The sequence below is a fragment of the Pygoscelis adeliae genome, unplaced genomic scaffold (assembly GCF_000699105.1).
Source record: "Pygoscelis adeliae isolate BGI_AS28 unplaced genomic scaffold, ASM69910v1 Scaffold173, whole genome shotgun sequence".
Taxonomy (NCBI): Eukaryota; Metazoa; Chordata; class Aves; order Sphenisciformes; family Spheniscidae; genus Pygoscelis; species Pygoscelis adeliae.
In genome coordinates, this window is record NW_008824409.1 from 67,462 (window position 1) to 83,774 (window position 16,313).

Sequence of the window (16,313 nt, forward strand, 5' to 3'; positions counted from 1 at the left end):
GAACTTGTTAATTTTCTGGCTTTGTCTTGTTACTCTGCGACTGGGTTCCTACGGTGTTTCTTTCTTTCTTTCCAGGTGCTGTAGAGTAACATGAAGCTGCTCACAGTTTGTACACAGAGGATAATATAAAGTGTTCAGTACTTAGCAGGAATAGGTAGCTATTAAAGTCTAAGATGATAAATGGGAAATAGTACGTAACACTTCTGTTTCTCAAGGAGTAGCATTAAAAATGTAGCTTGTTTGATATATGTTCTAATGGGTGTTGTAATCTGATGCATAAATACTATCATTTGCTGTCAGTTGAGAGGGTTGTGTATTAATGTGTTAGAAAGAATAAAGGAAACCTGCGCTTTCAGCTGTCAGAGATAGAAATTCAGGAGTTCTGCTTTAGACTGTGATGACTTAATAGGCAAATCTGAATTTGTATTTCAGGTTTATGTTTATGTAAGAGGGTAGTGGTAATAGGAATATCTTCCTTGAAAGATTTAGCTTTCAATGAAGAACATGGGCAGTAAGGGCTTTACTGTTGTTGTTATTTAATTGTACAACGGGTTAGTTTTGCTTTCCAGTCACTGAGATTTAACATTATAATGGTAATCTAATACTCTTTTAAAAACATGTTATGCACTATAGGTGGGTAACTTTTTTTCAGGGGTTGCCTAGGGTCCTGATACTAATCACGGGTTTTTTTATGTGTTCTAAACTGGCTTAGTAATCTAAAATCTGTTCTTCTTAAATACATGAAAATAGAATGATCACAGTGTCATAATTTAGGAGTTCTATTGTTCCTGTGTGGAAACAGGAAATTGATGCTGTGGTAGAATATTCCAGAGGTATTGGTATGTTAGTTGTTAGCATCTGTATTCTAAAAATAAAATGCAATCTTTTTGATTTAGTTGTAGCAGGATTGATGAGTTTTTCTTTTCTTTTTTTCCTGTGAAAATACTGTTTTGCATTCTGCTTGCTCTTTAAAGTGCTATAGCTTTCTTCTAAAAGCAGGATGATTTTTCAGTTGATGTAGTTTTTGCATGTGACGCACTGAAATTTGTTATACAAAACAAAGCACTAGTGGCCTTCTTAACCTGAGAAGAATTCTAAGAGTTATTAGAAATGCTGTAAATAACCTTTTGTTGCAGTAGACAATCTTAGGTAATGTACCACCCTGCAGTGTTGATACACTTACTGCATCAGAGGTGTTTAACCTGTGCCCATAGACCTTGTCGGGCTTGCTAGAACAGTTAATTCCGGTGGCAGTTGAGAGGGAGCTGGACTGTCTCCCCGGGGCTCCACAGCCTGGCAGGGGCAAGTTCCAGACTGGTTGACTGCGTCTGACAGCAACAGCCTGTTCCCCAGGCGTCATCTCTTGCTAAGGTCTTGCAGCTCACCCCATCTCACATTAAGACATGCATACCCACTGCTGGGTAGACCTGGGGACACAGGACCCCGGGAAGGATAGCGACCACAATAGGCTGCTGTTTCAGAACAGTTACTCTGGATCACGGCTTGCTCCCTCCTCGGATCTAGGTAGCCTTTGGGAAAGAGGATGGCACGGGAAGGTGACAGGAATTCCCGCTGCACAGCGTGCTTGTGGTGGTGCTTTTTCCTGGGGTGATCGTGGGACAAGGTGGGCAGAGAACTGCTCGTGGAACGTGTGTTGAACTCGCGCCTCTGGGAGGTGTCAGCCCAGCAGCACTTGTGCAGGGTAGTTGTGCGTTATGCACACAGGCAATGAGGTTGTGGGAGGAGAAGGGCTGTGGACACAACTTCTCCTGGCCGTGGGAGGAAGATGTGATACTTGGCCTTTTCCGTTGGATTAGATGTCTCTTATTCTTGATGGTACTTCAGGAAATACTAGCTTCCTGAATAGCGAATCACTGACTCTTCTTTGCATGGAAGTTAACTGTAAATGAATTGTGTATTCTATAAAAAAAATGAGCAGTGATCTATAGAAGCTGTTTTTTCTAGACTGATTTCAGACCTACATGCTTCTTGTAGTGCTTACCAATTGAAAATTGGACTATTCCAAATTAACTCAAACTGAGGATCAGTGTTACCAACTTCACTTTGGTTACAAACGCTCAGGATGCCAGACAGTGATGGACAAAACTGGCTTATGTATGACCTTTATAGTGCACAGATGTCACTGCAGGTTAATCATTACCTCAAATTTGTGAAGTATCCAAGGGGTTGCTTTAAGTGAAACTGGCCAAGTGTAATTGTTTTCTGTAGTTACATGACTAACCTCTTAGTTGTCCCTGAAATAATTTTTGATACCTAACTGCAAATGCAAGATTGCTTTTTGCAGTAAGACAGCCCTCAATTAATCTTGCAGCCAGATGATAAAACTGATAAAATGCAAAATAGCCATGTTGCGTTTGATAGTTTGTGATTTGTCTTGCAGTGCAACTGAAATAGAGGGGTGTTGGAAATAACATTTTTAGATATTTTTTTTTCCATATCTTAACACACCAGAAGCAATTCTTTTAAAAAAGAAATAACTAATGCTTGCTCTCTGTTATTAGAAAACTTTAAAAGACAGAATTTGGTCTGTGGCAACTTTTTAGAGCGGTGGTCTGTCTGTAGTACGTTACTGTGTATGTAGGGTGGAAAGAATACTGGTATTGTTTGGCTGCTCACTGTCAAAGCGTGCTACCGCTCTACCTCTGGTAAACACCTGCAGTGTCGGACTGCTTTTGTTAACACATGCAGCATGAGTTGATGGGTACTTGTAACAGTCACCCTAAAAGTGGTAGAGGAGAAAAGGGATGCTGGACATACAATAAATCAGTGTTATTCCAACAGAAGGGAGCACTGGGAAAAGACACAAGTAGAGGATGAAATCGGATTTGCAGCGAGAACAAAGATCTCGGCAAGTAGGGATGAAAACTGGTTTCTGTTTGTATTGGTTGCTGTACAGATACATGTAGCCATGCTCCAAAGGTTTTTTGTTTACAGAGAGAAATCAGAAAAGATACTTGTAATTAAATAAAGAAATACTCGTTAATTTTGTGAATATAAAACTTTCCTCCCTCTGGACAAATTGATTTTTACCATCTAGATAAAGTCTAGCTGTTGTCTGGCAGTATTAATAGTAATAAAAATAAATTTGAGAAAAATGCTTGAGTTAGTTACCCAAAATGTGGTCATATGATTTTTTTTTTTGTCTTGTGTGCTAATGTTAATAGTCTCAGAAGTTTCTGTGCCCTATAAATATTTAAAGTATTGCAGGCTTTTTTCTCCCACAATGAATGTCATGTGAAAGTACTACTGTTTGAAACTAATATTAATAATAGCCAAGTGGCCACAAGCTTTGAAATTTAAATACAAGTATCGTTATTACGGCATTGTCCCTACTGGGAGGAGAACCACTTTCAACATCTTGCTGAAGAATCTCACAACGGGACAGAAGACTAGTTTTAAAGTTTAAAGGTAGAACTCAAGTGGGCAGCAATGATGTGATAAATAAAAAGAATGGCAGAATTATGCAGAATGCAAAATAGAATAAGCTGCTGGCTACCATAAAGGAGGGGACCTGATGAGCTGCTGTTTAGTATTACTTACATTGGTACCACCTACAGTGAGAGGCAGGTGCCGTAAGAGTGCTGTTTTGTCTAATTAAAAAGTGAGGAAATTATATGAATTCGCCACAGTGGAACTGGGCAACTGGGAACTGGAAGTCACATGTGGATTTATAAAAAAAATTTTTAAAAAACCCCAAAAACTGATGCCTGCACTCATTTTGAAAGGAACTTGAGCTGTGTTAAAAGTAGAATTAACCGATTATTTACATATCTAAATAAGTAATGAAAGTTTTAATACTTGTGGAGTACCTTGTGTTTTACTGTGTTCAATTGGCATTGCTTCTGGCATACATATACATATATAATTATCTTACTTGAAACTGGAGGTTTGTGGTTGTAGGTAGTTTGGGGTTAAAAAGGAGGCCAGTGTTTCTAGGCAGAAGTAAACCACTTACTGACTGCCCCTGATTGGCATTGTTAGTTCATTTCCCCCGCAAAGTTGTGTATAACAAGGTTGTCTTTTGTTTGATAATGTGAGTATGTGCAACTATGTGTCATCAAATGAGGGTAACTTTTTTAAAGGAGATTTTAGTACGTTCAAAGTAATTGTGTAATAAAATCTCTTCTCCTGTTCTGCCTTGCTTAGTATGTGAAAAGCATGGCAAAGGTAAAAACAGTGCTTTTTATGTTCAAAGCTGAATTTTGGAGAGTCGGACAAGACCACTTGTCACAAACGGGGGCATGAATTCCCTTCCATTAGTTGTTTCTCGGCTTTTTCTTTTGCAACAGTAAATAACCTATGTGACTAATGAGTTTTACTGTCCAGAGCTCTCCACAGCAGCTTTGAATCTGAGCACCTCTTGTTACTTTAGCTGCAGCTGATCAGATAGAAAGTGTGTACAGAGTCACCAGTTACCTATGAAACATTAATTTAAAAGAGAGATACTAATCTCTGAAGGTTATTCAAAGAGTAAATTTGGTGTCTTCTTCCTTTACTTAGCCAACACGTGTTGAGAGTTTATTCCCACACCCCATTCAAAATATCAGAAATTAGGACTTGTCTGAAGGACGTGGTTTGCCCAGCGAGAGGGTAGATGTGCGGTGGAGCTAGTGTTAAGATTCAGGACGTCAGAGGGATGTATGTGAAACTTCAGAAAGAGATTTGGAAAAACATTTTCAGCTTATGTTTTTAATCTTGTCCACCTGACTATATCATCAGGGCTTGTGGGCCAAAAGCTTCCAAGCTTTTGAACTTAGAAACATTCCTGACCCTGAAAGGGCAAAGAAGAGTCTTGCAAGTAGGCTTTCTAGTACACAAAAATGCTTTATTCTCTGAATCTGAAACTTTGAAGTAACTATTAGTAGGCTCCCTTTCCCTCTGTTTTACAGTGTTCTGACAAAAGCAAACTGCTGCCACTTTTTATTTTTATATTCAGCTTTATTGTTGCTTTCTAAACTTCAGAATCCTTCTTTCTGTGAGCAATTGTTTTTATTCTTGTGTATGAAACAACTAACTGATCTTCAGTTGCACATTCCATGTTGTCACAAGCTTTTTGCACAATTAGCCCAAATGCTTTTTTGTCTGTCCGTTACCACAGTCTTTTCTGTCAGTTGTGTTTGTGTGGAGTTTGTTCTTGTTCTCATCTCTCCAAACATGGCATTAAAGAAAAGTTTGGTTTTGTTATCATTAAACTTGTATCAGATACTAGTTCCCACTGACCCTGATAGCTTGCAAGTCTTCAGTTCTTTCTGCTTTTTATGCTCTCCATGTTCTCCCTTTTGTCTCGCCTTTGCTGAAGTCTGTTTTTAAAAGAAAATGTAGTGTAATCTGGAAAGTGGTGTTGCTGCTAAGCCTTCTGTTTTAGCATGTAAAACTTTGTATTAAGTGAATTTAAATTAATGTCATGGGTTTTGTTTTCACATTTGTCGTTACAGTTCTGTCACTTGTCTAATGCGCTCTAAAATTGCTCTGCTATTAAAAGCTCTGGTCTGACCATGCTCTTCAGTCCATGTTCCTGCTAGTTCACGTGTCCAGTCATACAGATACACAGCCAGTCGAATTGGCTCACTGCTCAGGCAGGAAAATGTGTATATATTGTTTGTTGGTTGGCAGAGGTAGTGTTTAAGATCAGTGAGCTGATGCAAATTCCTGCATGGCTCCCTAGGCACCGGTGTTGGTGCGAAAGGGTGTGCGTGGCTAGGAAGGGACCCATTGCTTGGCTTATGCTGAGCGTGGTCGGACTCCGTGCTGGGTCAGAGCTGATTGCATGTGAGAGTGGGGAAACGTGATGTGGGAGAGCTCAGTCATACAAATTCACAATAGCAGGTAGAGATTAAATAACATCTGAATTTGCGCTGGCTTTCGAATCGAATTAATGTCTAAGCCTTCACTGTAAGTTTTGGAAAAAAAATAAAATCTTCCATGTAGCTTGACACTGCATCTGCTCTTAAAGTTTGTCACTTGCGATTTGCAGTGAAAGTACATAGTCCCTATAGAAATATTATCCAATTAGAAGTAAAATTCCCCAGTTCCTTTTGGGTCACTCTGAAATAATTGTTCTAAAATGAATCTAAGTGTGTACAGATTGTATTTTGGGAGAGTTAATTACAAACTGTGTGGTTCAGGGATTTAGTGCACGAAGAGGAAGAACAGTTGATGGAAGAAAGGAAAAAGAGAAAAGAAGACAAAAAGAAGAAGGAAGCTGCTCAAAAAAAGGTATGTTGAACATTTAAAAAATAAAAACCCGTGCTTGTGGGTTACTTATGTTTCATCACTAGTAAATACTGTTTTAGCTGCTGTTATTCAGAAGTGTTTTCTTTTTAATTTAATGTTTTAAGCTTTAAATGTACTGTTGGTTACTTAGTGGTAACTGACATATTGAACATCTTGATTGGCTTTGTGTAGTTTCTTCAGAGATTAAATATTCTTCTGAAATGACCATTCTTTTTCCTGGTTGTCAGTTGAAGTGGTTTCACGTTTGAAAACTTCCTCAGTGTTAGAGCATTTATTAGTAGAATAAAATTACCGATTTTTTTTTTTTTTTAAGATAGTGGCTTCCAGCTGTATCCTTACTTTAATATATCTTCATATCCTTCAGTGTGGAAACATACATGTCATAATGCAATTTGCATTAGGGAGGGTGGATAAAAATGAAAATATTGGCAGCAAAGGTGTTCTGGGATGGAAACATCACAGAAATGCTTGTAAACACTTCAGAATTCCTGTTTCCTGTCAAGATATTGATCATGGCAGTTGATTCTAAATTTTGACCCTAAGCTTGAGAGGAGCTTGTAAATATGTTTTTAAAAACATGTTCATTTCAGGCTTGTATTTGCTAACTGGTGGTAGCAAAGTGAAGCTGCTTAATGTTTTTTCTTTGATTCCATCGACTAATGCTAGATATTTATTATACGGTCAAAAAATCAGTAGTCAGCTCTCCCTGTTTGTTGGCCTAAATAAAGGTGTGTGTTGTGCACCTGTACAAAATTAGGTATGTCTAATCTTGTAACAAATCTAGATGAAATAGTACTGGAGGAATACTCCTAGAAGAGGTATTTGCTCATATTTCAGAATGAGAGGTTCTTTTCAGTAGCAGACAGCAAAGCTGCATAATAATTTTTGGACCTCAATTGTAAATTTATAACTCATTTTCCTCTTGGAATTCTTTTTTAATCAGAAGTTGTAATGGAAAAGGAGCTGGTTTACTTGTAGAATTTGAATCTTTTAAGTAAGTGGTTCTTCGTAGCTGTCTTTTTCCTCCAAAATTCAGTATTTTTGTGAGTTTGAAAGGCATGTTTGAGAGTGAAATTTGTAGAAGTAAAAGCATAAATATTTTTCTGAAAGCAAAGAGACTAGACCTTTGCCTAAAAGTTAAAGTTTTGTTTACACTTTCTTCTGCTACGGAGCACCTGATAGACACTTCTTCAGAAGCCACAGGTCTTTACTGATGTGTTGTATTCTCAGAGGAACAAAATGTTGAGTGCATGGACTTCATACATGTTTCGGGAATTTAAGCAGCTTCTATGGACAAAGTAGTAGGATGCCACAAGGATGCTCGTGTGCATTCCTGGAGAAGCCTAAACTTGATCTAGATTAAAGAGAATATCCCTCTGAAAAACCATGGTAACAAACAACTGCCAGTTAACTTAGCTGTTTAAAAAAAAAATAAAAATCCTAGTACAGACGTGGTTGATTCTAGTTTAAAATGAAGACTTGTTAACGTAGGTCACAAGGAGGGCAGAATCCCTTTTCTATTCTGTTCTGTTAATATTTGTGGGTGGTTTCAGATTGACCAAAATTGCTCTTTTTGTTTTGTAAGCTAGCTTTTTCTGTTTGATCTCGTAAGAATGTACTGTTTTGTATTATCAACCATAGGCTCTCTAGCAAAAACTTTAAAGCATTTAACCGTGCACCGAGTACTGATATATTTTGGAAGTCCCTAGCTGAAAAATGTTCAATTTTTTTTTTCTTCTAGAGAGTAGCACCTTAGTATAAAAAGCAGTCAGTAGCCTTATCCTATGACCCTTTCTCTTCGCTGACCTCTTTGGGTGCTGTGGATAGTCAGAAACAGCAAAACATTTTTGAAAAATTCTAAGTTGTCTCATTTTCCTGTTCATGGGTCAAGTGCCAAGCTAATTAATTGATTTTTAACTCAAGTCACAATTGGGGAGGGGGGGTAAGATTACAAGCTCTCCAGAGTAAGCTCTAAACACGTGCATAGGCATGGCAAGAACTGGAGAGGCATCACGTAATCATACTGCGGAAGGAAAAGCTAATGCTTGGGTTTTATAGATACTGTAGTTTTCTAATAATTGGAACTAAGAAGAGTAGTAGGAGAACAGCAGCAATCACAGAGGTGTGACACTTAACAGAACCTGCCTTCTTTAAGTTGAGTAGTGCTTTTATCCTGATGCTGAGCAGCTTTCATGGGACGTCAACTGTTGTGTTCCATTTACCTTTTTATGATCATATAAAATTGTGTTTTGAACACCTGGTTCCAAGCCAGCTGCTGTGCATACAGTACCCTGGAGTTTGAAGTGCATATAAAACTTCCCAAGCCTTCAAAATATTTTTTTTTAAAAACCAGTTTTGTTGAACAAAGCATAATGAAAAGTTGTGGTGTTATGTAGTGTCCTTAAGTACAGCAATTGCCCTTTGGAGTGTGAGGAGGAGGGGCAGTGGTATTGGAGGAGTCAGGGTAATAAGGGTAAGATAGGCAAAACTGAAAATGAACGTGGTGTGGGTGTTTGATACACTCATGTAAGCAGCCATTGGCTTTATTTTTGCTTTCTTAATTCCAGGGGCTGATGCGTTACTGTTAGTAGAGTGGATTTTCTTCAGAAGAGATTTTACAGTCTTCAGCTATTTTTAGCAGTCTCTAAGGGCATAAATAAAAAAAAATGAAAAGCTTATGCTCAAGGTTTCTTGGGAGCAAGAGACTACATTTTGAACTGTTGGACAGTATAACAAATTTTTATATGCATCCTTGCCTTTGTCAGCTTAAGAAGTTGAAAAAGAGGGTTTTTCTGTTAATGTACTCTTGGATTCTTTAAGAGAAGTGAGGATATGGCACTGAAGGGACATTAATAAAGTTTCAGTAGTCAGCCCTAACAGTGCTAATGTCTGAATCTAACTGAGTCTTACATCAAATCAGTGAATTGATAAATTCTTCTTGCATTCACATGCACTCTTTTTTCTCTCTCCTCAAGGTTTTAATTATAGACAATCATAGCTTAAGTATTATCGCAAATTATTGCATACTATGAATATATGCAATATCATAATTAAAATGGGTTGTATACAGCTACCAAAGTGACCATATCAAATTAGATCTCATTTTGCTTTGGCAATAGTGCATTTTAAAAGTGATAATAAAACTCTAGTTTCAGATAGGAAGAACTATGATTTGTGCTTTTGAGAGGTCCTTCATGAAGTCAGTTTCACTATGTTTTATAGTTAAAACTGCACAGTTAAGGTGCAGTTAAGAACATTAAGAAATGTTTCTCTCCCCATTTTTATCCTATGATAAAATTTTATTCAAATAGATCTCTCATCTTGGCCATATCACAGGTGTAACCAGTTGAATCTTGGAAATGAAAGACTTAAAGCTTTTGCATTTACTTTCTTACTTCCTTTAAATTTCTAGGTCCCTCTCTCTTCCCCTGCCGTATTCTGCAATAAAAGTGGTGGGGGTTCCTTGCTTCCAGGCACAGTTTTTAACTCACTTCAAACATCTTAATTTGCAAGTTTAATTCAGTCTGTTTCATGTAGTTATCTTTCAATTAATTTTGTCTTCTATAACGTTTAAACAGCTTTCTAGGCATAAGGAATAATAGGCATGGGTTGGTTAGAGAGACACTTCTGAAGTAGATAATTAAATAACTTTAAAATATTTTAAAAGAGGAAAGTCAAAAGCTAATGTTGCTTTATGAAGTGGCACATGCACATGTGGTTTTTCTCTTATCTGCACAAATCACTGACATTTCTTTTTTCTTGTTCTAGGCCATTGAACAAAAAATCAAAGGTAAGTTACTTTAGAGTTATTTCTGTTCTGTATATTATTTCTGCATTTTTAAATATGTTGAATCAAATTGGTCATCTGAAAGCTCTTCTCAAACTAAAAGATGGGATCCTTGAAACTTCAGTTGCACTTTTTCAAACAGTGACCACAAAAGACTAGAAGAGCAGTGGCTAAGGGTTTATATTTGGGATTGGAGTCTGCTGTTCTTCCTGTTTTCCATTCTTAATTACTTATACAGGGTCAGATATACATAATACCTTGAGTTCTCTTCCTTATTTGCTTTTTTCCTTCCCCCTTTTTGCTTTGTTTGAGAAGTGCACAAACACTCTAACGCTTCAAGTATGACCATGTATAGATGCATGTAATGGATCTGTTTGAAACTTAATTATCAGATATTCTAAGTGCAGCTGGGCTTGGGAATGCTTGATAGACAAGTAATTGATAAGTCTAGTTTTAACTAACTATTGCGTGTGGAGAGTTCATCCTGACAAAATGATCAAGATGACAGTATCTGAAAGCTGTAATTTTGATGTTCAGTGGCAGGCTGGGAACACTGCAGTTATTCTGAATGTTTGTGGTTTTTATCCAGATCTCCATTCCTACCGGCTTCTATAAAGGGGAAAAAAAGATTCTTTTCACTTTCTTTTTAATTCTAGCTCATAACCTGTTAGTTGGGAAGTGGAGAATAATTGCGTAAGTGATCATGTGGAGTGCTTGCTGAATCCCTGTTTTCTGGGAACATTGGGTTTAATTTAATACTTACTTGAGCAGTGGTAGAAACAGGAGCTCGGAAGCCCTGCTTAGCGGAGATGCAATTACTGTTGGAAAAATCAAAAAGTGTTTGAAGTGCTGTTCTGGTATGAAGCTGGTAAAATGGTAGAGGACATACTGCGCTTGAGAAGAGGCAAAGAAACAAATGAAAGTGTCTGTTCCCGAGGCGTGTGTTTGAAGAAGCGTGCTAGTTTGCATGTGGTTGAAATGGAGGAGGCAGGTTCTCTGTGTAAAAAATGCGCCGATTCTCCTGCTGAGGACTGCAGTACCAATTACCAGGTATCAGGAGACATGATTATGTCTAGTTTATTTAAGTGTAATGTGTACTTTACTGTGTGTGTTTAAAGGGGGGGGAGATTGAGTAGGACCAATAGGTTTTCAGTGTGTGACGATGCTCTGCGGAGGGAACGAGGGCAGCCTGGGTTCTGTGTCTTGGGGAGTTGTTCTGTGTGATGCTTTGAGGAGGCGGATGTTTTGGTTATGGAGTACTGATTGCCTGAGGCAGAAGGAGCTGCCAGAGCATGGTGGCTGCAGGAGTGTTAGTGCACCGTTCCTACAGCCGATGTCAGTAATGGAAGCTTATGTTCTATATGTGCAACCATCCTGTGGGTTTCCTTGTACTGACTGTAGGTCCTGGCCCTTCCAGCCTGACTCTGGTCACTGAAATCAGCTGGGAATTCTATGTTTGTCTTTAGGCGCAGGACTGGATACTTAATAAAAGTGCTGGAAGAGTATTATAATTAATAAATAGTCTTCACTTGTTTTTTAAAGCACCCTTTTTCAAGCAGTGCATGGAATTGCATTTGAAGTACAGGCTGAGTATTTGTTTTCTTCTGTGTATTCCTGCCATAAGGCTTCTAAGATAATATACCAGATTTAAAGAATTGTGAAAGTGTTTGGTTTTATTCTGAAGTAATAAAATATATCTGAAAAGATAGTGAAGAAGGAAAACTATAAAATACTTTGCTGTAAATAATAACGTCCATTTTGAATGAACATTTGACCTATGTACTTATGCTGCACTGGCATCCATGCGTCCCATCAGGGACGAGGCTGCAAAAGCAAATGGCTAAAAATAGCATGAAGACAGGAGGGCAGTAATTCTGCTCAGTAGGCTACCTGATGGTAATCTTCAAATTGAAAGAAAATGCCTTTCTTTTGAAGGACAGAGTAAATCTTCCCCCCTCCCCCCATTTTCTCCTTGGAGGCCTGATATTTACTGATGGAAATATTAAGTTCCAACTTTAATGTTACATTATTATTAAAAGGGTATTTCAGCAAGTTTAACAACTCTAAATTCCTGCTAAAGAAACGCAAGCTGACGGTCCTTCTGAAGTACAGACATTATGGGATTCAGATATGCAACTTTTTGCAACAGTTTCTGTAGGAACAAAATTTGTTGCTTATGTTGCACATAGCTCTTTCATTGTTTCAATAGTTTTGCCTACTTGTATTCAGGATGCAAATTAATGTTTCATTAGTTTCCAAGTTTCCATCGCGTTAATGTCTTAAATAATTTATTCTGTGCATGAGCTGAAGATAAAATACAAGAGTATAGGATCTTTAAATAATTCAGAATTATGTTCCTTCTTTCAGAACAGTAGCTGGTTAAGTGGTGGGGGTGGGTAGGGAGGGAGGTTATTTCTCGGTTTTAAGCGTAGTTTGGATGGCTCCAAAATGTTGTTTTAGCTAAGGTAGAATTTGTTGTTGAACCAGCTGAAGTTGCTACCAGTACTCATGTAAAATTATAAGACTACCTTCCGAGGAGGTTAATAGTGCTGATTTTTTCTTCTTCTTCCTGTTCAGGATTGGGAATGGAAGTAATGAAGATGATGCTAATATAAATGTTTCTGGTACAAGTAGCATTTTAATACTGTAGTATTAAAAATGCATGTTTGTCATTCCTGTGGATTTCAAATATTCTAACCTGTCTAGTTTTATACATCTGGTTTTATTAAAAGAGGAAAGAGGCAGTTCATAGGAGTCAGAGATGAATGTATTATTTAGTTGCTAAGTGGAAGGCTTCTCTGTGCAGCAGCTAGCGTAACAAATTCGTACATCCACAAGTGCCCTCCAAGTGCTCTTGTACCAGGTATTTTAGGAAAAAATAAGTATCATTTTAAAGTCCTTATTTGTTGAGAATACTGCAGAATTGTCGGTTGTTGTGGTATTCCTTCTAGCTTGGCAAAATATGTATTTTTGCTGTGTTTGTCAGTACTATTAAAGACAGACAAATCAATCCATTTACCCTGAATTTCTCCTAAAACAGGACTGCAAACTGCACTGTGGCCAGGAGTAGCTAATGATAAGCCAAGCACTAAAGTAAATGCTATTTCGGAAGAATACTTGAGTTTTGTTGTACATGCTCACTTCAGCAATCGTGGTGTACTTCTGCAGAATGAGATTTCATTATGAGATGAAATATCTTTTTGCACACGCTTTAGTGTATGTACATAATACCCTAGTGAAGTAATTTATAAAGTTTGAACAGTAATGTTTCTGTTAATGCCAGTGTTGTGGTTAGTTGTTCTGAATGCTTTTGTGCTTTGTGAAACAGTACAAGCTAGAGCTAAAAACATCTGTCAATCTTCAGTTCTGAATTCCCCTGCGCTGTAGAAGGCAGAGGCATAAAGTACGACTTTTATTGCAGAACAGAATAAACTTTGAATCAACCACTGAAACGGAAAGTGCTTTTAAAAATAGCTGGGTGTGGAATTGAAATCTTTGACTCATATTTCCCACCTTGGAAACTTCTTATTCATTTTCTTCTCTGTGAAGCAAAACTGCCTGAATACACTAACTCTTCTGTTTTTTGTTGTGTTGTTTTTTTCACTTGCCTAACTATGCTTTTCCTGATTGGAAAAACTGTTATGTTAGCTTTTAAATCTTGAAAGCAAATAGCAAAAATGAACAGAATAAGAAATGCTTGCTGTTAAAATTACCCATAGGAATGGCATACAACTTACCTTTGTGCGGATCTTCAGGGGTTAATGAATTGGCAAACAGTTAGATATTTTCCAGATCAGCTAGCTGAGCTTACAGCTGCGGCCATTTTTCCACAACGAAAATTCTAGCACTACATCTTACGTGTGTCAGCTTGAAAGCCAGACTTCCTCTGTTTGCCCTTCAGCATTCCAGCACTGACAACTCTTTGGGGCATGACACGCAGGGAGAGAGCATTACAATACATTTTTAAGAGGTCAGCTTCAGCAGCAGCAAGAAGAAACATTTAAATGACAGCTTGGTGCTGCTCTTTGTGTGGTTTAGTAGCCGATTTGATCTTTGTACGCTGATTTTGTGCGAGTGAGAAACTTTTCCATCTGCATTAAAGTTATTCAAGCAGCTGCCATTTTTTTTTATTGGAGGGGGAGTTTAAGTCACTGGGCCCCTACTCCAGGAGGAGTTGGCAGGCAGCACTCCTGGAGCAGTAAAATGACACCATGCTTCTCCTCCATTTTCTAATGAAATCTGCAGAGTGGGAAAGCAACACAAGTTGGAAGCGTCTGTCTTTGGAATCTCTCTGTAAACTGTAACTTCACCATCCCCTGCTTTGTGGGTTTTCAGCAGGTTTGTTCTTTATGAAAATCTGTCATTTTTAATACTCGTTTCTGTAAACTTGCTATTACTAGTCAAGTAAATTAACTGTGATAGACTGTAAGTCTGTTAATATTATCTTTCTGCCTTAATATGGTTCAAAATAAAATACTGGTGTGCAGAACAAACTTTTATTAAATGAGCAACTTGTTTATAACAAATTAAAACATTAAGATAATGATTAAGGGGTGTTGGAATTTATAGTAGCCATATTGGAATATTAATGTATTATTTAGCCTTCTGAGAAGTTGGGGACCAGAAAATGTTGGACAGGATAAATTGTATAGCTTCAAACTTATTCTGTGGTACTTAGGGAAGCGAAGGCGAGGGAATTCTGTTGCACTTCTGATTAATTTCAGTTTGAAATTAACCTATGAATGTAAATTCTGCATATTCTTTAGTATAATCATATTATCTGGTAAGATTTCTATTTAGTTTGCTGATCGTAGTAGAAAGAATTAACCATATTTGCTAAGGAAATGAATGCATAGAATATATGAGAAATACAATTTTCTTAAACTGTTTGTGAAGTCTTGTTCATGTCGTAGCTTAGGGGCTGGCTTGGCAGAAAGTAGCTTGTTTATTAGTTGCACTCTTTTATAGTCGAAAGTGATTCGATAACAGAATCCCATGGACTTGCAGGTAATGATATGCACTTTGTCTTAAAGTAGCTTTAATTAGGAAAGTAAAGTATAAATGTTGCTGCGTTGCAGTACTGCCCTAAACATGCTACTGCAACTCTGGATGTCTCGTGGAATGTCATATAGAAATGATTTTACTTTATCTGAGAGGAGCGATTGTGTGTGAATGGTAGTAGTAGTGTAGGAAAACTGAATGTCTTTCATTGATCATGTTATGGGGTGTTGTGTGTGGCATTATAAATCTCTTCAAGCGAGGTGTACTTTCCACTTAAGCTGACAATAAAAAAAAAGCTTAAATACAGTGCGCAGGAGGCTGGAGGATGTATGTGTCCCTAAGTGGTGGCAGTACTGTATGACTACTTTGTTGGTTTGATAACAATATACTGGCTGCAAAAAGTGGTTGTTTTCCGTGTATCACTGTCAGCACACCTCAGGTGTAGGCTGAACTGTGCTTTAAACTGTAAAGAGTAATTAGTGTGAATCAGTTGCAGCAGGAGGCATATTGATAGATCAAAAAGTTAAGATTTGGGCAGTAGTTACACAGATTGTGGCATGTGAAGAAATTTTTTTTTTTATTTCAAAACTTGTTGCAGTACCTAGACCACAGAAGTGTGCTAAGTGCTTATGCATTAAATTGTTGACAAATTCTTACATATTTGCTAAAATAATGTCCCCCACCCCCCAAAATTTAGTAATTTTCAGTTATTTTAATTATTTTTAAACCAGGAAATTTTAAAAGGAATAAATGGAAATAGATTTGTTTAAGACTTCTTTGTATTTGTGGAATTCAGTTTTGATGGTTATTTTTGTCACATTATATGCTTCAGAACATTGTGTAAGGAATCAGTTGCCTACTTTTTTAATGTAGGTAACAAATTGATGGAATCTGATATGGTGTTGGTGATTTTTATCAACTTGCCAATTTATCATAATAGCTTTTGAATACCTTCTATTCCCCATGCTCTGTATATTAAATTGACTTACGTCTTGGCCATTCCTCTCCTTAATTCTGTCCTTCTCCAGTCAGCTGTGAAATAGAGAGGGCTGGGTCGCTGCTGTGTCAGAGCAGGGGAGATGGTGCGGCTGCGGAGCGAGGGTGTTGGTGAGCAGCTGAAGCTGGGTATTCCTCCTCTCCCCTTGAGGCTTTGGTCAAAGGCCTGTATCTGGCCACCTGTGAAACAAGGAGGTCCCTAAAATTTTTCTTTCCTACTTCTCTTAAGTAGCCTAAATATAATACATTAAAACTACTTTTTTGGTCACGTAGT

General features: G+C 37.7%; 1 protein-coding gene across 8 annotated transcripts in view; it reads left to right on the forward strand.

The window, feature by feature from the left end:
* Positions 1-16,313, forward strand: part of TNRC6A (trinucleotide repeat containing 6A) — a 53,178-nt gene that overhangs the window by 6,634 nt on the left and 30,231 nt on the right. For 7 of the 8 annotated variants that reach the window (XM_009320491.1, XM_009320493.1, XM_009320494.1 and 4 more), the window contains exons 3-4: positions 6,147-6,237; positions 10,024-10,045. In XM_009320491.1, coding sequence (XP_009318766.1) covers positions 6,178-6,237; positions 10,024-10,045 — 82 coding nt within the window. In that variant the 5' untranslated portion in view covers positions 6,147-6,177. Of the gene's footprint in view, positions 1-3,332; positions 3,430-6,146; positions 6,238-10,023; positions 10,046-16,313 lie in introns of those variants that run through there. The other variant, XM_009320492.1, reaches the window with a different exon arrangement.